The 20,858-nt window shown below is 38.0% G+C and overlaps 1 protein-coding gene and 1 long non-coding RNA gene across 2 annotated transcripts; one reads left to right on the top strand and one right to left on the bottom strand.

The window, feature by feature from the left end:
• The first annotated feature begins 325 nt into the window (after positions 1-325).
• HPRT1 (hypoxanthine phosphoribosyltransferase 1) lies at positions 326-20,849 on the top strand. Its single transcript, XM_035326477.1, has 10 exons — positions 326-349; positions 1,838-1,944; positions 3,416-3,599; positions 8,933-8,998; positions 9,945-9,962; positions 12,291-12,373; positions 14,663-14,709; positions 16,752-16,828; positions 17,463-19,906; positions 19,990-20,849. The coding sequence occupies exons 1-9, from the start codon at positions 341-343 to the stop codon at positions 17,508-17,510; spliced, it is 639 nt and encodes a 212-aa protein (XP_035182368.1). The 5' UTR covers positions 326-340; the 3' UTR covers positions 17,511-19,906; positions 19,990-20,849.
• LOC118167221 lies at positions 16,735-17,291 on the bottom strand. Its single transcript, XR_004751025.1, has 2 exons — positions 17,239-17,291; positions 16,735-17,118 (listed from the first exon to the last, which is right to left on the bottom strand). It is a non-coding gene; the product is annotated as an uncharacterized LOC118167221 (long non-coding RNA).
• Positions 20,850-20,858: the final 9 nt, after the last annotated feature.

Below are 20,858 nucleotides of genomic sequence, written 5' to 3'. Positions count from 1 at the left end.
CGGCTGCCGGCGCGGTGTGCGCCTCCTGCCGGCGTCCCGCCCGTGCCCGGCGGCTCGTTCGCCCCCTGCCCGCCGCGGGGCGAGGGGCCGGCAGTTTTCTCGCAATTGCGGGGCGCTGCTTGGGCGATTCGCAGCGCTAACGTGCTCGGGAAAGCCGGGGTGGCCGCCTCAGAGATCACCCAGAAATATCTTCCCATCGTACTGACCCGGCGTGGCACAACTTCCTATTCCTGTTGCTCTTCGGAGCGTGCTCGGGAGATACTGCTCTGAGAGGCAAAGCCCAGGAGTGCAGTGTAAGGAGCTCAGACACCCGAACCAGGATGCCTCTTGGAGGAAGAACATGCTGAGGGTATATTTTTCGTCATCACTGTGCTCTGCTAAGAATCTGACTTTTTTTTTTTTTTTTTTTTTTAATTTTTAAACTCAGCCCCGGTGCTGTGAGCGACCGCGGGAGCTTGACACACATGTGGTGCCTTGCAGCCCACGGTGATGCCTGCCATTAGGTTGTGCCTGCACGTCTGCGTTTACTTTCTTGGTAAAAATCTATCCATAGAAGCCATAGAACAGCCCAAACGTAGACTGCAAGGTTTAGTGGATGTGTTAGATGTAATTATGGGGCTGAACCGTAGGAAATTTCCGTAGCTCACGAGAGGGACCTGTTTCCTGACTTGCAGTAATGGCTTGCTCTGGGCTGCAGGGCTCTGCCTGGCCTGGCGTGAGCGAGGGCTTAGCAGGGGCTGCCGGGGCTGGGAGGGCAGGCCTGGCTCCCGTCTGAGATCCTCATTACCGGTTGCGCAACCAAAAAACATGTAAACAGTTGGCTGATAGGCAAGGGAAGTGCTTCCCGGGCACTGAAATGGAAGCGTGTTCTGCGCGGGCAGTGTGGCTGAGGTGGATACCTAGAATGCCTGCCCCGGTGCACTGCCAGCAGCAGGCTTCCATGTTCCCTACAAAGTTCTCAACTACTTTTTACACTGAGTAGCCTTCAGCTACATAACCAACAAGTGAAGCAATTAAAAGTATATTGTCATTTCCAAGTTGCAGCAGGGTTAAGGTGCAGGGGAAGTTTTTCTTGATGATTTTATGACAGTATACCCTGAACCTCAGCAGTGGTTGTATAATTATGTACGTAGGCTAACCCCTTGGCCTAATTAATACACACCTGCTAATGTTGCAAGCTGTTTTGTATCGAGAATTTGCCCGTGTGGAACACGTTGCTGAAGCAGAGCTTTAATTTCTTATTCTGAAGATCTTGAACCTCCACTGTTCCCAGATCGTGCTCTGAGAAGGCTTGTTTCATAGGCACATAACTTGTCTGCTGTCTTGTCTTGTATTGATGGCTGGCTCATGTGTTTTGTTGTGGTTCGGTGTTGTGGAGATTTGGAAGATGTCCCTGTTACAAGGTCTGCTTGCTTAGTTGCAAAGGCAGGTTTTGCATTACACTGCTAAAATCAAAGATGTTGAAAAGCTAAAAGCTGCTTGATCCTTTTTTTTTTTTTTTTTTTTTTTTTTTTTTTAAATGAAATAATGAAATAAGATTACTTGAGATGTAGTAATTTCATTTTCCTGCTCTCCAACAGGGGGAAATGTTGTTAGGGCTTGAAATCATTTCCCTTCCGCATTGTGCTGAGCAGCAGCTCATGTTGCATTTCAGACAACTCTTGTGAGCTGTGGGTTCTGCAAGCTTCCACTTTGTGCTCTGTTCAGAAGGAAAATAAGGTGATCCCAACGAGTGTAATGGATTTGGTAGTTTATTGAGTAAAGCAAAGGATTGGCAGTTTCTCACTACAGGCTTTCTATAAGACTTTGTAGAAATCTCACCTTATTTCCTTTTCAGATTGGCGATGATGAACAAGGTTACGACCTGGACTTGTTCTGCATACCTAAACATTATGCAGATGATTTGGAAAAAGTCTATATTCCTCATGGGCTCATCATGGACAGGTTTGTTTGACTTCAGACAGTACACTGCTCCAGCTGATTCCATGACACTGGAAAAAACAATCTTCCAGTGATAGTTTTGCTGTCTGGTGACTGTCTAAACAGATTACATTTAATTAGAGACTAAGAAATACACGTGTTAACTAACTCTTTCTTGTTTGGCTTCAAAGAGTTTGTACATTTGCAGTTACGCTAGTGTTTGGAAATTTGTCAATACTCAAATTTGTGGTACGTAGCAATCTGCAACTTTCTTTACAGTGTTTCTTTGATGTTTTACTTTCTTAAAGTAATTAGAACACCTTACTTGTACTAGTTCAATCTAAAACAGTTATAGTCTCTCAGACTTATTTAGGATGTTAATAAGAGTAGATAATTAATCACATTATGATAGACTTTTTCATGTTCATGTGGTAGATAACTAATACCCGATTTTCCCCTTCTTTCTGGGAAAGACATTAGCTTTTGCAAATACCAATCTGTCACTTGTGGTTGCTGAAATGTGTGATTTGCTTTCGAAGTTTTATCTCATGTGATGAGAAATGGGTACATAAGCCTATAAGGCATTTTTGTTTTACTTTGTGTTTGATAGTTGCCTAATTCCTTTTAACAGAATGAACAACAAATTCAGTGGAGGAGTTGCTGGAGACACAGAACCACTGAAGAGCGGTTCTGAGTAGATCTTGGGAATAGGAATGCTTCTAGATTTTGCATGGTGCTGTTTGATTAGATTATTACAGTATGTATAATAAGATGTTTTTTAACTTTACACTGAAAGACCCTATATAGGAAAAAATTGGACAAAGTACAGGTCATTAAGTAATCGATGTAAAGTTTATAATGGTTGGCATTCTCTGAGAAACCCGCTGTCAGCTGCTACACTGTAAATATATACCATGCTTTCTGAAATAAATTGCAAGATAAATTTAGAAACAATGATCACTGAAAAACTGTTCAGTGTTCTCTTGCTCTGCTTTATTGGCATTACATTTTGCAGTCAGGACAAATTTCTGGCACTCTAGTTCAGCAAAACATTAAGCTATAGTTGATAATTTGAGAGTTATCTTGCTCCTCAGTTAGTGAGAGCTGCTGTCTTTTTGGTTGTGTTAATTTATTTTGCTCTTTGCATGGAAGCTGAACCTATCTTTGGAAGAAGAAAACACCCTTATGTCTCTTATCTGACGGTAAAACAATTCAGGGTGTTCAGATTTGCTTTGGCTGAGTATGATGTATGAAACCAAAGGAGTTTGGCAGCGTTACTATTAGATTAACCTTGGAAAGCGAAGCTTTGTTGACCAATACTGGGTTAAAATGTCTGAAGCAGTAGGCAAATATTTCCAAGCAAAATATGCTTCTGAGTTTGCATGTGTTTGCTGTTGTTGTTTGCAATACAATATACTGCTGCTATAGTAAGCAAATTAAATGTGTTATGACAGCTAACTCTCTCTTTTTTTTTTTTTTTTTTTTTTTTGTATAGGACAGAGAGACTGGCACGAGAAATTATGAAGGGCATGGGAGGACATCACATTGTAGCTCTCTGTGTACTCAAGGGTGGCTATAAATTTTTTGCTGATTTATTAGACTACATCAAAGCACTGAACAGAAACAGTGACAGATCAATCCCCATGACTGTAGACTTCATTAGGTTGAAGAGTTACTGTGTAAGTATCTCTGCAATACCATGCAATTTTTCTATAAATTTGACTAACTTCAAACTAACAACAGGGATGATTTTGTATTGTCTCTAAATACCGCAAAAGCTTTGTCTACGTACTGCCTAAATTGTGTTAATTTTACACAAATAGTTAAGAGATTTAAGAGGAAAAAAGTAGTCACAAGCTAACTTGTTCTTTGTCTACTTACATGATCTGGTTTCTTTCAGACTTTATCTCCTCAGCCCAGTAAAATCCTTCTCCAGAACAAAGAGACCCTTTCCACGTCCTTTACTTCTTAAACAATTTCTTCTCTGCCCCTTATCCCACCTGTAAAACTGTGGTTCTAGAATAATACAGAGGGTAGTCCTGCAAATCTTATTACAAAAACTTAATTCTAGGAATTTTCATGTGGTTTAGACATCATTCTCCAGACAGGAAGACTGGAAAACTGCGAACATGGTTATACTTGGGTTCTCTACCTCGTCTTTTCTTTGGCCCAACTGAACAGTGAACGAAATGAATTGCATTTGGCCTTGAGGAAATACTAGATTCATAAAAACAGATTTATGGTTAGTGGCCACTGAATATGGTGCTACCTTTTAAAGCCTAGGCTTAGGTTGCCTTGGTGTTATGCTTTTGGAAAAGAATTTGTTTTCATTTTGAACACAAGTATTTAACTTTATAGGGAAATGGAGCATGAGGTAGTATGTAAGATTTTTATAAGGGAAGCATTAGATTACATTGTGCAGGTCAAAGGAGGAAGCAGATGTATGGTAGTACTGTATGCTTTCCCGACTCAGCAACAGCCTAGTCTTGTGTTTTCAAGACAGTATTTGCGGGTAATTTAGATTTCTTCCATAAGATCACCTGTAGTGTGGAAATAATTTTTGTTTCCAATTTATGGTGTCAAAATAAATTGCTTCTTAAGGTCATGCTGTTAGTTCTGTGTCTCAATGACCATGTTTTCCAGTCAGTAGTGTAAGCTACTTGTCGTGGTTGCGGAGGAGTGCTGTTGCAGTAGAAAAAATAGATTACTAAGCTGGAAACGCAACTTCATCGTTAATTTCATTAAACCTTGAAACCAGAGATAGGGTTATTTGCAGATTTAGGTTGGACTGTAGAAGAGATTCATAAATGCGTTGTGGCTGTTGAGCGACCTGTAACCATTTCACCTTGCAGCGTGGCAAAGCTCAGACCGGAGTCAGAGTTTGGCCAGGCCTCTTTGCAGAAGAGCCGTGCCGGCTCCCGTGTATGTGCGGTGATGTCCTGGGGCTACCTGGAAACCACCATCATGCCTGCAGAGTGTGCTGCAGTGACTCAGCTGCACTTTGTAAAGAGAAGGCAAGGCCAGGCAGAAAGGGACATGCCAGCCTTTTGTTACATCTTGCAAAGGGAGAGCTGCTTGACACACTTTCTTTCTGCTCCCCACAAAAGATCCAGGCTCCCTCTGCCAGTCCATTCAACCACAAAGCCACGACGTGCCCACATACGCTGACTGTAAAAGCCACAACAGAAAGGTGAATGTCTCTATTAGAGGATAATATTTAAAAGAATAGGAAATGATGACTCCCACCTTTTTTGGTGAGGAAATTTGTATTTTCTGCTTTCTTCAAGGAACACGTCCAGTAACTTTGTTGACTTATTTAAAATATAACTACACCCTTTTTGCTCTCTCCACCTTCCAAGTAACTTGGAACAAACTATTGGATAAGTGTTGTGAAACACCTGGGAAAAAATACTATGTTGAAAAGCAAGGCTTATCGTGCAGTATGTTTTCTTTCTTCATCTTTATGCATTCGGCATGTTTTGGTTCTTCTGCTTTTATTTTTTTATTTTATTTTTATACATCTCCCTGTAACTATAGTGCTTTTATATTAGTAGGAAACCGAACAGCAAAAAAAATTATGGAAACTATAATTTTGTAGTAAAAAGGAAAAAAAAAAAAAAAGTAGAGAAATTTACACAGAAAGGAGTCTAAGCAGAATGTTTTCCATGATGTGTTGGCTTCAGGGTTTTGGTTTTGTCAGCCAATTCTGTAAGGGAGCGTTTTCTTGTTCTATATGAGCGAGGAGCTCCAGTTACCTGATGGCCCCACTAGCAGCTTATTAAGAGCATTTCATTTCTGTCAACTCTCTTAGGTAGTTATTAATATCCAGACTTAGGTTCTTTAGATTGCATAACTTGATAGACTGGGTAAGACAGTCCTAACACAAACATGAGTGTAATTGATTCACTTAGTTTTCCATTATTAATGGTGCTGGAATGCTAAATCTGCTCTGTAGTTTTTATTTGTGCTTTACTAAATGGAGGAGTCAGCATTCTTAGTGATGGGAAAACCATCACAAACCGTAATGGATGGTTGAAAGTAGAGCTAGCTCTCTTGTGAATGTTTTTGGATGCAATTACTAGATCACGCTGCTTGCCTTTACAGACCGGGTGAAAGATGTTAAAAATACCATCGTTGCATAAACAAAGCAGCTGAACTGGTGTAGTGTCTCTGAAATTGATGTGATTGATGTTCTATTCTTATTTGAAATTGATCATTTAATATTTGCAAGCTTATGGGTTATTTGTTTCATAATGCAAGGTTCATACTATGGTTGCACCCAAAAATAATTCTCTAAGAATACTGAGATGATGAAGCTGTGATTACATGTTGCCTATAATTCCTGCTTTCGGAGTCCTTACAAATGAGTTTTAATGATCTGGCAAGCTGTTAAGAAATTGAAAGATAGTGTTTGTGAACAGAACCAGATCTCTGTATTCTTGACAAACAGCTTATTTTTCTTGTGCTAGAAGAATGGCTTTTCACCAGTTTCCTGCATGTAAAGTTAGAGTTGAGCAAAAGTTGCTTATGCAGCCACAAAGGGCAGCCAGAAGACAATGGATGTGTTGCATTGTCACTCAGGAAAATAGGGCTTTTCGGAGGAGTACTGCAGCTTTAAGGCAAAATCTAGTTAGGCTGGTTGAGACAGTATTCTGAAAGATCTCCTGGTAACTGAGCCTTATAGCAAATAACCAAGAGGAACTTAAAATGCCTTGTCAGGGGTTACGATCTCGCAGTGCGTTATTGTTTTCCAGCAGTGACAATGAGGCAGTGAAAACAGATCTAAACAGTAAATCTCTAATGTGTTAAATCACAAAGCATTAAAGGCTTACCAGTACTGAAATCAGAAATAATGCTCCTGAAGATAATTAAAGCATTGCTTAATTATTAAACAAAGTTCTTTCCAATGGAAATCTGGTTAAAACCAGTGTTGGAAATTCGTTAACCATTTTTAATCCTTTAATTGCTCAGAAACTCAGTACCTGCATAGGAATGTAGGTTTATATGCCAGTGAAGGTTTATGTTTTGTGTTAAAAACTGTAGCAATTTGTACTGTGCTTGGTGGGAAGAAGGGAAGATTTTGTTGGTTAGATTGTTTTTCTCTGCTGATCATTGTACTTGAATATGCATAACCCACAGGGTTCTACAGTGATCTGTAGTTTTGTGGTGTTGGTGTTTGATTATAGTGTGTTGCTCTGTAGCCAGAGAGATCACCAGGAAACTGATCTGCATGCGTGCACTGAGAGTACTGGTCTATCATCTGTGCATGTCATTTTAATGGAACAAATATCTGTAACATCTTTCTCCATCTTCCTTCTGTAAGAAATGGTGCTTTTTACATCCTTCCATGGAAGAAGGGATGAAATTCTTGTTAGTGTAGGAATAGATAAGAGAGAATCCTGCAGCATAAACAGGGAAAAGCTCAAAGAAGCTGTCATTTAAGATAATTTTAAGATATGAAGCACACAGGAAGTGCCCCTTAGTGTTACAAATACAGTGCTTAATCACATTTTCGTGATTAATCTAACCAGTATCTCAGGCATTCAGTAGCAGTCTGCTACCTACTGGGTCAAATAGCAGTCATTTTGGACATCCTATTTTTGGACTTTTTCAACACAGTGGCATTGGTTCTGTTTACGATAGTTTCCTTTAAAATGTGGGGTAAAAATGTAAAGGCGCTTTTACTAATGCATTGTGCCTTTTTTTTTTTGATGTTTTGTCATGGGAATCTAAAATAGAAAGTATTTGTTAGTCTCATTATCTGCTTTTACATACCTAGAGCTGTCAGCACTTCTTTATCCTAGAGCATTGACGTCACTGTCCAAGGGATTTTAATACATTTTCTCTTTACTGTAATCCCAGTGTTGCTTGTTGTGTGCTCAGTGTGTGTTTCCCTCTAAATCATTTACCCCTTTTTTGTGTGTGATAACACTTCTAGTTTTTGTCTACAACTCGTACAGCATCAGTATGTGTGTGAGTGAAAACAGGAAGTTGTACGCGGCTGTCTGTTCCCTTGTGGTCCCCTCTCTATTTGTATCTGCCATTTTGGGGTTTGGGGAAGGAACTGCTGTTCTGCTGCTTGTCTGCATGGTTATGCAGTAAGGCTGGGCTTCAGATTGAAGCGGCAAAATAATAAAAGTTTTCTAAAGGGAAGATACTCAGTAAGGAGCTGTGAGAACGAAGTTTGCAAAGTGGTGTGACCCTTCAAATAAATGATTAAATTGTAGGATAATGACATAATCTGTAGGTAGCACAGTAATGAGTATAGCATATTTAATAAGAACTATGAGACAATGTCAAGGTGTAAAGTCAGCTGAATGACTTAAAATAAACTGCAGAGATCTGGAGGCACCCGTAGCAGTTGTTTTTAACTTTCTTATATAACAAACAGTTCACTGATGTTTATATCAAAGCCTAGTTTTACTGAAGCAAAATGCTGTGCTTTAGCGATAGGATTGTGTAGCTGTGTTGCTGTTTAATTACCACAATGAGTAATTTATTACTATTTGTAAAATAGGCAAACTCAAGCTTTTCTGGCTGTTCTTGTAGCTTATATTTCTTGTTCTTAATGTGCCTTGTTTGCTGGCTATTTTTATTGTTGTTATGTTGCTTATTTTTATTCAGAGTAAGGCTTTCCAAGGCATCAAAGGTTAAAATGTAAATTACCAGCTATATAGCAGCATACAGCTTGGAAACTTTTTTTTTTTTCTTTTTTTCCATATCTTTAATCAATGTGTAGGAAATAATATTTTAATACATGTGTATATATAATGATCACAGATGAGAAGTGGTGCCTGTATTTATGCAAATGTTTTTTCAAACAATCTTTTATCTGAAATACCATCTTTCAGTTTGATTACTTGTAATTTCTTAGTTAATAGATGTTGCTGGTGCAATGGTTTTGAAAGCTTTGGTATTTGCTGGTTAGGTACTTTGCAGTTTTGATATTTATTGGAAGAAAAATTACTTTAATTCTGGTAATGCTAATGTTTACCCTGCTCTTTCTTATTAGAATGATCAGTCAACTGGAGATATAAAAGTCATTGGTGGGGATGACCTTTCAACCTTGACTGGAAAGGTATGGCACATTATATGTTTAAAGCAACCCCCCCAAAAAAAATCCTAAAAAAGAAACCACCAATAAACCAAAAACAATAAATCCCACCAAAGAACCAAATAATTGTAGAGTTTTAAAAAGGAAAAAAGAAAAGTGTAATGTTTCATTTAAAATATTCACCGTTGTATAGTGGTGGTGTGCAAAGCCCCACCAGAGCCATCGGTTTAGTTTGAACTTCATAACTTGCGTGTATATTCAGTGTCTTCAATATCAGCAAGTGTTAGATTTGTTTTTCTTCATTGCCTGAGAAGAATAGTCTTGTCTTGCTTGTTGTTTACAAAGTACCTTTAAAAGAGGGTAGCGTTACTTATTTACTGTATTGGTGTTTCACTGCAATAGCAAAAGAAGTTGGTACTGTCTAGACACGTAACTTGCAGGCCTAGGTTAGGGAATAAGGGTCCTGTTACAGGCAATGAAGAGAAGGAAATGCAGAGAATGTAAATTGGGAATCTGCTTTTCTTCAGTGACTGCGTAGAGATCATTGAGCTAGATATCTGTGGGTAAAACATGGATGCCTCCTGTTTTGTCAGAACACGATGCTTTCCCCTTCTGATTCTACATGAACAGTCTTTAAGACATGTCCCATTTCAGTGTAAATGACGTAGGTGTGACAAAATAGTACATAACTTTATAGTATGACATTCTTTGCATTATAAGAATTCAAAGGCCACTTTGTCCTCAGCATATTGAGGCAAGTCTCATTGCCAACTAATTGTCATTAGACCATCAGAAATGTTAACTAAATAGAATTCACTGTTACGTGTCCTAACATACATAAATCATGGTACAAATATTTAACAGCATTGAAAATTAAATTATTAAGTTATAGAAGACAATATATGTAAGAAATGCTGCATTCTTTAAATGCTAATGGCTTCTTCTTTTCTGTTTTTTTTCTTTCCACCAGAATGTTTTAATTGTAGAAGTAAGTATGATGTTTCACTTTGAAGTTCTAACGTGTGACTGGTAAAAGAGCTTGAACTGAAGTTGGTTTTAAGTCAGAAAACCTAGAGTTTCTGGTTTCATGGTTTTTAGTTTCTGATTCTAGGCCTGAATTTTGCAAGTGGTCTCTGAATTTGAAATGACCTGTGTTTTGAATTCTCACATTGCATTCAAATATGCCAAATTTAACAAGGAAAATATTGCTGTTTGCATTTGATTTCAGTTTTCTATGATTCTGTCAATTCTTAAATATCATGATTAAAAAAAAAAATCTTATTAAAAAGTAGCCTGAGCAAAGTGATATTAAGCATGTTATTGTTCTGAGTTCATAACAGCAAATTAGGAAATTAAACTGAAGGGGTAGAAAGAAGTTCCTAGTAGGAATATCCTAAAATACATGGGAAACCAGAGTTAAGGCCAACATCTCTGTATACAGTTTCTTTAGAGGCATGGAGAATGTTGATTCCTAATTTGCATTTTGATAACGCTAAAATCCCATTTCTCTGTCTTGTTGTGGTTCTTTGATACGAGGTACAATACACTTCAGTCGGATTTCCTAGTAGGTACTGTTCCTTAAATCTTGCTTTCATACCTCCTCTTTGATGAACGATGTTGCTTATGTTCAGTAAGTATCACTTTTACAAAGGATGCTGTAGAATAAGAACGCCAGCTTGAGGATGGCGAAGCAGAAGTACTAAACAGGAAAAATGAATGTGCAATGTAACAATGTCTTCAGGCTCCAAATAGCGGGAATGGCTTTGTTCATAAGCAAAGAAACAGCTATGGCAACTGATTCAGCAACCAAATGAAAGGATGTTTCCTTCTGTCATTAAATGTGTTTTTTATGTACGTCTTTTTTTAATTTGAGAAGGTTATATTATTCCACAGGAAACACGTTCAGTTCTAAAACTCCTACCAAACTAGTATGTATACAGCAGTCATCTGTGTGACCGGTGGCGTCCTTTGAAGTGTATTTTGCTTCAGATAGGCAGATGCATTTAATTATGTATCTGCTCCATTTCAGATGAACGTATGTCTTCAAAGTCCCAGGCTGCTAAGTAGGTTAGTTTCTCATCTGTTCAGTGAATCATCTCTCCAGTGCCTTGTCTTATACATTGTCAAATATGAACCCTTTAACTGATCACCATTTTAACTGTCAAACAGTGTAAAACAAACAAACAACAACAACAACAAAAAAAACACACATTATTTTAGGCACCAAAGCACTGAGGTTTTCCATACAGAATCCCTTTGATGTATAAAAAACCAATCAAACAAAAACCCTCACGTAATGGAGATTTGCCTCCAATAAACAGAAAATCAAACAATGCAAAGTCACTAAAACTTCTATTTCTATTTTAGAGCATAGAGGTAGCTGGTTTTGTTTGTACACCAATTTTTATTTTTGTCTATATATGCGTACATCCTTAACTTGAGTTTATAACCATGAATGAAAGCATTAAGTGTTAAAGCTGTTATAGCTGATAGGTGCTCTGTTGATTTTTATTTATTTATTTTAATTGGGAGTCGTGAGAAAATAACTAGAAGTCAGGACATTGCTAACTCAGTTATCTACCTCTTCACTTCAAATAAATTTGATCTCAGGTCAGGGTAAGGACTGTTCCTCTAGAGATCTTGCGATTATGTCAGTCCAAATGGGGTGTTCTGATGCTTCAGTTGTAAGCTATATATATATATATATATATATATATATATTTCTGCTTTTATGTGCAGGGGATGGAATTAAAATGGAGTGTCAAACATCATTTTAGTGTATATAAATAGAAACTTTAGAACTGCACCCAGATATTGCCAGTGCAGCTTCTTTGTCTTTGGATCTTTTTGGGTCTGTAATCTAAGTTGCATTTCTTTTTCCTTTAATTGCATTAATGGGTTGTTCTGAATATTTTCCCTTCTTATTTTCTTTCTGTTGTATACATCTGTCTCTGAGTTCAACTGCAAGACTTATGTTACATTTATAATACTAGAATTAAATATTGTTTGTCTAATAGCTACACGGAACACAAGCCATAAAATCCTCAGAAGGAGCCTAGAAGGTCATAGTTCAGTAACTGCTTTCAAAGTTGTAGTTATCCATAACGATTAAGAACTATTGTTGACTGTTGTGATCACTTTACTGAACATAATCACTTAAGCACAATATAGTGTTACATGTCACCTATATTTGATTATGAACATTATTTTGTTGTATTTTCATGCTATTATGGATGAGCAATTTCTGTAGTAAAAACTTGAAAATGCTACTCTGAGATTTTTAATGTTCTCACTTACATGACATTTTTATTTTCAGGATATAATTGATACTGGTAAAACAATGAAAACATTGCTGTCTCTACTTAAGCAGTACAATCCAAAGATGGTGAAAGTAGCCAGGTAAACTTTTAAATGTGATTATTTGTGCTGTATTTCACCTTCAGAATGACACACAGTGGAATAAAAAAGATAACATAGAACGCGTTCCCATAGAAGAGAAACAGGAAGGAACATTTCTGCAGGAGTCATATATGATGGAGTTAGAGTTTAGTATTTGTTTAAACTCCACTTCTGCTTGTTGTGGGAGCATACATTCATTAAGGCTAACAGAAACGCTCTTCTTTCCAGTCCTATTGCTTGAAAAATTTCAGTGCATCAGAAAGGGATAGCTTGTGCGTGTTCAGTACACGTGTTGCCTTCTATTCTAGTAATATTTGTGGGATTTTACCACTGATCTTTAACTTAGGTTTAGAAGTATATGGAAGAATTTAAATCTTTTGGGCTTAAAAAAAACCAACAACCTCTCAAGGTGGCAGGGGTATTTTCAACACAAATTTAGTTCATGAATATAAACTTTTACTAGAGATTGGAATTAAAAAAACAAGTCAGTGATTGACATCTATGGACATACAATATCTGAACGTGTTTCTGTTTGCAACTTCGTTTTTTTTCAGCGGTGTACCTGTGCAATGGAGACCTTTGGTCTGCCAGCTTTAATTGTAGAATTAAATTAGTTTGCACTAAACATTACTGTTTATATAGTGCATATAGTGTAGCTGAGCCTCAGAGGTCATTCTGTGAGTCACCCAGCCATATGCCCTTTTAGGCTTTTCTACTTTGTTGCATCTTTAATCAATTAGTTATGAAACATTTTCTAATTAAATAACTTACAATTAGTAAGAATTGTTGAGGATAATATTAACCAATATCAACATTCCTCCTACTTCTTTTTAAATTGCATCTTTTACGCTCCTGTGCTATGATTGTGTATTTTACAATAAAAGCATAATGATTGCTGGGGATTAGAGATAAACCAGAGCTGTGTGTAAAATCTAATCAGTTGTGTTGCCATAACAATGTCAAAGCAGTCGTTAGATGTACTAGAGCAGCTCTTCTCGCTGATAATGCGGGGGTGACCTGCTGAAGGTGAGTTTTTTCTTTTTCCTCCATGGGCTGCTTAAATGTACCAGATTTTAAATATTTGTCACTGAATACTACCTTGACACTACAGTATACATCACAAGTAGAATACAGCGTGAACATAGCCTAGCTTCTGATTGTTTAAACCCATTGCAGTTTGGGTCTGCCAAAGACCTGAGCAAGTAAACGTGATCATTCTGGATAGCTTTAGGTGTCATGCTCTTAGATAGTTCACTTGCCTTTTCTTAATTTTGTTTTCTTTCTCTCTGACAATTAAGCAATTGTAGCAGGGAGATGTGAATTAATGCCAATATGATTTTGGGTTGGTTTGATCAAGTCTTCTGCCAATACTCAAATTAAGACTCTCAACTAGAAGCTTCAGAAACTGAATGTCTAAAATTGAAACCATGAACATGACAAATGAAGTCCCACCTTCAAGGTAATCCAGGAGGGGAGGAGGTCTGTGCTTAATGCACAGTTATGTTAGTCCGTCTTTACATTCAGCCATCAACCACCTTTTCCTCCCAAAGTCTCCATTATCTCAAAGACAGACAAATGTCAGGATGATGGGGTCATCTTCTAAAAGTGCTCAACTGAATAATGAGTGAGTCAAATTAAACTAGCAAGGTATTTCATTCTGCCACAGTACCCGCAACTCTGTATGTCTGTGCTTTTTACACCTCTGACTATTAATTCTATGAAGGTGGAGCTGGTTTATATCAGCTTATGATCATCAAAACCAATTACATTTTATTTATGGGGGTAATTAGTACTACCAGTGAAAAACAGCGGAGGACATGTTGCACAAGTGCAATTGAGGTTACATTTAACCAGCTGAACTTTTGCTTCATGATACGAATGCTTTTGAAAAGACCTCAGCTGGTCTGGCTAGATCCCTAGTTGTCACCTGTTTACCTGTGCGCTAAACTGATTGCACCTGAGGTTTCTAAAAACACATAAAACTTCATTAAGTCACTTTTGGCAATGAAAATCCTTCCAGTAAAGTATCTCACAGCCTCTTTCCTGCAAACATTTTGTTTATCCCTTAGGCTGTAAACCATTCATGATTCTAGGAAGTTTTGTGTTTGTCTTTATGATCAGCTGCACCTGCAAATGAATAATAATATGTTTAAGATGTATGTAGTTATGCTGTCAGTTATGCACGTGTAGTCTCACTGAAGTGGAATTCAGCTGATCTTCGTAACTGTTTCATATACTTGTACTTGGTATTTTTCCATGTTTCAGCTTTACATTGTTTTTATTTGACAGTTTGTTGGTAAAAAGAACTCCTCGAAGTGTGGGATATCGGCCAGACTGTAAGTGACTTTTTGACAACCATTATCAGTTTTTAAAAATATGTTGTATATATGCTGATGTATTGTGTACGCTTTGGTCAAAGTCCAAGGGTGTTCCAAGTAAGTTTTCATAAATGGTTTTTGATTTATTTTGCTCTTATTTGGGAAGTTTAAATATTTGGAATGTATTTTGACATACTTAATATAGATTTGGTCTAGTCCTTTTTTTCTTAACTTTTTGTGGTATTTTATTATACAAAAAGGAAACTTTGGTATTTTGGTCCAAGTTAATCCCTCTTCACATGGATATTCTCCTAGTTTACATGTTAATCAAATGGTTTGGTCAGCGGAATCTGCTGGATTCATCTTTGACGCTTTTGGGAGTGTTCCAGGTGCCTAAACATAGCCACCCAGTGCCACTCAGATGTCCCCAGAAATGTAAGGGGTACACACAGGGTAATAGATCAAAGTTTACAGTGGTAAGATATTCAAAATAGCACAAACCCAATCTTGTTTAGGCATCTGGATTACTCCTGTCATGTCTTCTTGTCTGTCCCAAGACCATAAGGGAAGGAATAGCATCCAGAGCACACAGAGGTGTCAGTGATAGCCCCTCTTGGCTTGGAAAGGGCTATGTGTTTTATCCCTGTGCCAGAGATTGATTTCCTGCTCATGTGGACTGTGCACTTTCACAATGGAAGTGAAGTGAGTTTAGCAGAATTGCATCCTCTTCCCCCTCCTTTCCAAGTTTGCACAGTATTCTTAAGTTGAAATTTCTCAATGCCTTGAAAGCTTAATTCAGGTGTTTCCCTCACTCAAGGATGCCCCTCTTTCCTGAGATCTTATTATGGGCTTAGCTGGGTTAACGGTCTGCCTTTCTGAGCATCTTGCGGCAGATGACTTGTTTTGCCATCTGTCCAGAGACAACCTGTTCAGTGCAGAACATGTGAGCTCTGAAAGTAAGAGACAACGCAGCAGAAATGCTTGGGCCTGCCTGTTGTCCTTCTATCATGAGGCCAAGTAGACTCTAAACATTGCCTTATTTTTTCCAGAAGCATACACAGTCTTTCACTGGAATTGTGTGATTTATCTCCGTTTTTTTTCGTTACTGAGCCTCCCTGTAACCAGGGAGAGAGAAACAGCACAGCTCGGGAGTCTTTCATGTTTAGCATGAGGGGAGAAAGCCTTTTGGAAACGTCCCTAGGTTGGTTGTCTTACAGTGTGTGTGGATGGTTTGGACTGATACTTCTTGACCATCCAAGAACTGTCCTGCTAGAGCCATGCCCATTTGGACAATCTGATGTTTTTTTAGGCAGCTTCTCTGGGAAAAAAAATAAAACACAACAACCACAACCAAAAAACCACCTGTTTCTGAGAAGTGCAAGTGACTCCATACATAAGAGAGCACCCTTTGCACTGTGGTCTTCACTATTCTCTATACCGAGGGCTCGGCACCTACGACGTGCTGCTCTGCAGAGCTGTCCCGCAGTCAGAGTATGTCCTGGTACACCAGGTCGTTGTCCATGAGCAACCAGAGGGGAGTGTGTTTTGTTTGGGCACTGCCTGAAGACGAAGGACTGGTTCCCCTGCAGTACCTCTGGTTCCTTCTGGTGTTCAGGTGATTCCCTGCTTACTCCCCCAGCTCTTCACACAGAGTCTTGTTGGACTTGCGCATCTGTAGTTTTGAGGGAGCTGACAGCTGAACCTACCTGCTCGTTATCCCAGAGGTGACCTTACTTACAGCTGTGTCCAAGGCGAGGGCACACTCACACAGGTGCCACCTTTTGAATGACACTGTGAGGATGACAACTAAAACAAAATGAAATGCTACTGCTTGGGAACCAGTAAGTAAATCTATTTCATTTTGTTTTACTTGAATTAAATCAACAAAGAAAGTTAGAACTTGAGATAGCTTGAATGTTAATCTCAGGACACTTGGATGGAAGAAATAAAATGTTAGGATGCTTATTTGTCTATAAAATTCTAGATTCTCTCTGTAAAAAGGTCTAGTGAACTCTAGGAAGTTTTTTTCTAACATACTGATGACTTATATTCTTTTCCAGTTGTTGGATTTGAAGTGCCAGACAAGTTTGTTGTGGGATACGCCCTAGATTACAATGAATACTTCAGAGATTTGAATGTAAGTAACTTTTCCCATATGTTTTTGTCCATTTAAAACTAGGAAGGAGGAAGGAAGGGAACTCTCCTCACATCACTCTTGCTCCTTTGTGTAAATCACAGCTCATGTGCAAGCCTGTTCCGTTAGTGATGCAATGACGAGAGCAAAGGCTAGAGCAGCACAACAGTGTTTCGGAGCTCATATGAAACTAACTTTTGTTTTGCTTCATGCAGAATGGAGGCTACGCATCTCCTGTCAGCTTTGAAATAATGTGGCAGTCTGTATGAAGTTTCTCATCTTACCAGATATATCTGCAAGAAATAAATGTGTTTCCTTAGTTACATCAAAATTAGAGAGGAGAGACCTTGGAAGTTGAGATGTTTGCATTTTATGCTAGGTCATTATTAATTCTTCATCTGGGTCTCACTAACCTTATAACAGACATTGGGCAGGAGAGGGAGGAAGTCCAATGTTGAGATTTGTAGACAAAAAAAAAAGGGCTGAAGTTTTTCTGTGTAAACAATATCACAAGGCTCTTCGGTACTGAAACATATATAGCATGCTTTTTTTCAGAAGTGCATTATTGAATGCATCTGTAAACATCAGTCTCCTACATTACTTTCTAACGGGAGCTTTTTATTTTGTTTTGTTTCAGCATATCTGTGTGATCAGTGAGACGGGGAAGCAGAAATACAAAGCATGAAAGCATAGTTCGAGTGCTCTGATAGCAGAGCTTTGAAATGTTTTGTTTACCGAGTCCTATCTTTCACAGGCTTCAACTCTGGTACACCAGCTAAAATTGTAGAATTATCCAGCCCCATTGTCATATGCTTACTATAACTTATTGCATGTACAATATACGAATCTTGTCTTGTTCATTTATATTTTAGAAATGTAAACAATTAGTGCAATTCTGCACTCCTTATTTTGATTTGCACTATGACTCTACCGACTATTGCTGCCCCTGGTTGGGTTGTGCTGTTTGTGAGCTCCGGAGTCTAACTCTTGCAGTGGTAAATTGCTTAAACCTCATCAACCCAGAACTGAAATAGTTCAAGTACTGTAAATGTAAAACATTTTATGATAGGGAAGTCTATTAGTAATATTTTTAAAATCTGTAATTTAAGTTTTATATTTTAATGCACAAATGTGATTGTGATTAATGGATAGTTGCACCTTTGGGTGTTATAAAACACGAGGAGCAGCCAATTACAGTATCTGTAATCTCCAAGGAGCTGATTCAAGTCTCCTGGAGTTGCCTTATCACTGTAAAAGTCCAGGTAAAAAATCTTTTTTTTTTTTATTTTATTTTATTTTTTTGAGCTAAAAGGAGATGGAATGACAAAGCAGAATGTTTAAAATCTAGTTTAAGTTGAGCTGTTCATTTCTTTGGGATTTTTTTTCCTTAAAAAATACCCATCAGATGGTGAAATTGCCTTTTAAGTTTAAACAATTTTAATATATTTTTGAAAAAGTATTGTAATGTTTACTTTATAAGATCTACAAAACAAAGTACTTTAAATAAAGGCTGTCTCTTTAAAATAAGCCCCATACATCTATGCCACTCATTCTGTATATTAAAGTGCTCTTGAAACTTTCTTCTCAGTAATATTTTTCGTAAGTGTTTCTGACAGTGAAGGCAAACTCTACATTTGTTATCTTTGTAGAGCCATTAGTCAATATTGTGCCATCTATAAGAGATGATAAAGGCCTGAGGGAAAGCTATCAAAATACTTTCATATTCTATAACAAAACTGGATTTCAGAGAAAATGCTCTAAGTACCGTCCCATGTTCTGTTTTGGCAAAAATGAAGAGTGAAGAATGTACGTTCATTTAAAAATACACAGGGATGGGAGGGAACACGCAAGCATTTTGTAAGTAATCATTTGGTTTTGTTTTATTAACATCTTGTTCATGTTGAGTTTAATTCTAAATGTGGCAGCCCACCTCACACCTTCTCCTTCTGCCGTGGTATTCCATCCCTTAGCTCACACAGTACCTGTACTTCTGCACATGGATTCTTCCACTGCGTGCTAGGATTCAATGCTGGTCAGTGCTTAATACATGATTAACTTTTTGACAGCCTTTTTTTAAGATGTTTTCTGGTTTTGAAGGTTGGGTTGTGCTTTTATACTTTACCAAGTACTGCACATCATTGTCTCTCCATGGTGTATTCAGTTACAACGGTAGTAGTTAGTAGCAGACCTAAAATATGAATAATTTACATAATGTAATTGAGACCAAATGACCATGATATGTTGGAGATATAAATTTGTATTTGTAAGTCAAAGTTCTCGTTAACAAATACGATACCACTGGTTGTGATTATACTACACTTTTGCAACGATCCAGGTTAAGGTTAATGTTCCAAAGAGCTTTTCTAAAAGTACTACAAAGACTGTACTTCTCCATGTTTGTGTGTATGCTTATCAGGAACCTGCGCTGTACCTGGGAATCCCTTTTGGAAAATACCTGGTGCATGTCTAAGAAGAGGAAGCACAAAAGCAACACAGAAAAAATATAAATCCACTTAAGAAGTATTACGTCCATTACGTTTTCATTAGGTGGGATTAAACTTAAGGTCTAATTATAAAAAAAGTTCTGTTTTTCCTAGCCTTTTTAATAGTTCCTACTTCACAGTGGATTTCAAAATTGATTGACGCCATCTGAGCATTACACTAGAGAGGTGATATAAAAGTACCTGTTCACATGTGAAAGAATAAGAATTGATGATGTTCAGTATCTTTTAGGACTAAACCCTTACATGAGTTTGTCCTGTAAGTTTTCCTATCTTGGTTAAGACCAATTCAAACGCTGTGATTTGGGAAAAGCAGGAGAGGTTGAGTTAGTCATAACAAGGGGTTTATCTTCCAAAACATAACTGGACGAGGGAAACTACCAGCCTTCTGGGGTAGGGGTTCAAACTGCATGAACTTGCTGATGGTGTAGTCACAGGAAGAACTCTGGCAAGCTATTCACATCGGACCTCTTGAGCCACGCTAACCACAGGAGTGAGAGTGCAGGATACAGGACTGTCTTCTAACAACGCTGGCTGCGTCTGATAGAAAAGTTAGATATTCCTGAAAAAAAATAATAATGTGCCCACGTTTCAAATACTGGGGAGAAGGTACCTTTTTTTTCTTTTTTTACCTTCCTTCACACAGATGCTTGTCAGATGAAGTCTGTCACCCCAGAGGGTTTCCTTATTCAACAGCTTTTACTACTGCCTATGAAAATTATTCAGAAAATAAATGTCCCCGTCACCTGCCCTTGCTAGAACAGTCCTAACCTGTTGCAGCCTTTAACAGAAAATGTCTGTGTACTGCAGGAAGATAAATTTTCACTTGAAAGAAAGTTGAAAATGCAATTGTTACTTCTTATTCAGTAATTTTGGTTAAAAGACTGGAGTTTTAGTCACACCTCTGCATGTTAAATTCCAAGCTTTTTGCAGCCCAGACATATATTGTTAAAACGTTATGAAAGCACAGAGAAAATCTTGTATTTGAATATTAACATGGCATTTGAAATTCATTATAGTTCCACATTTTATGAATCACAAATGTACACTGGAAAAATAATTTTGAATATTTATAGGCTTTAATATACTGTTTTACCCTGTGGCAGCTGGAATTTCTGCATGTTTTGATTCTAGTCTGTCACAGACCATTAACGCTGACTGACACGGTGCCAAAGTGGGTAGCTTTGGTCGGAGCATTCATCCTCCTTGCTTTACATTTGCACAGATCCAGATCTAAAGGACTCTAGGCAAAGCTTGGAGATCTGGTAAAAAGTTTTTATGCAAACTGTGCTGACAGCCCACTTTTGGGTGGGTTGTTTTGGATTAAAGAGACATCCCATTATGGAAAATTTAGACAAAGGAGGATCTTTACATTGCCTTGTATATGTATACCGTGGCTGATGGCGTGTTGGTGGTGTCCCATTGTCTTCTATGCTCTGGAAATCCTGTCAAGCATGCACTGATCCAGCAGTGAGGACCTGGCACTAAAACAGGGGTTACATTAAAGGACTGCTTTTGCTGTGTCTGACTGC

Source organism: Oxyura jamaicensis, chromosome 4, assembly GCF_011077185.1.
Source record: "Oxyura jamaicensis isolate SHBP4307 breed ruddy duck chromosome 4, BPBGC_Ojam_1.0, whole genome shotgun sequence".
Lineage (NCBI taxonomy): Eukaryota > Metazoa > Chordata > Aves > Anseriformes > Anatidae > Oxyura > Oxyura jamaicensis.
This window is presented reverse-complemented; position numbering and strand designations above follow the sequence as displayed.

What these genes read in the sequence shown, in the direction of transcription:
- HPRT1 (XM_035326477.1), top strand. An exon ending in CATGGGCTCATCATGGACAG is followed by an intron (nt 1,945 to 3,415) that starts GTTTGTTTGACT and finishes TTTTTTGTATAG; the next exon opens with GACAGAGAGACTGGCACGAG. An exon ending in AAGATGGTGAAAGTAGCCAG is followed by an intron (nt 12,374 to 14,662) that starts GTAAACTTTTAA and finishes TTTATTTGACAG; the next exon opens with TTTGTTGGTAAAAAGAACTC.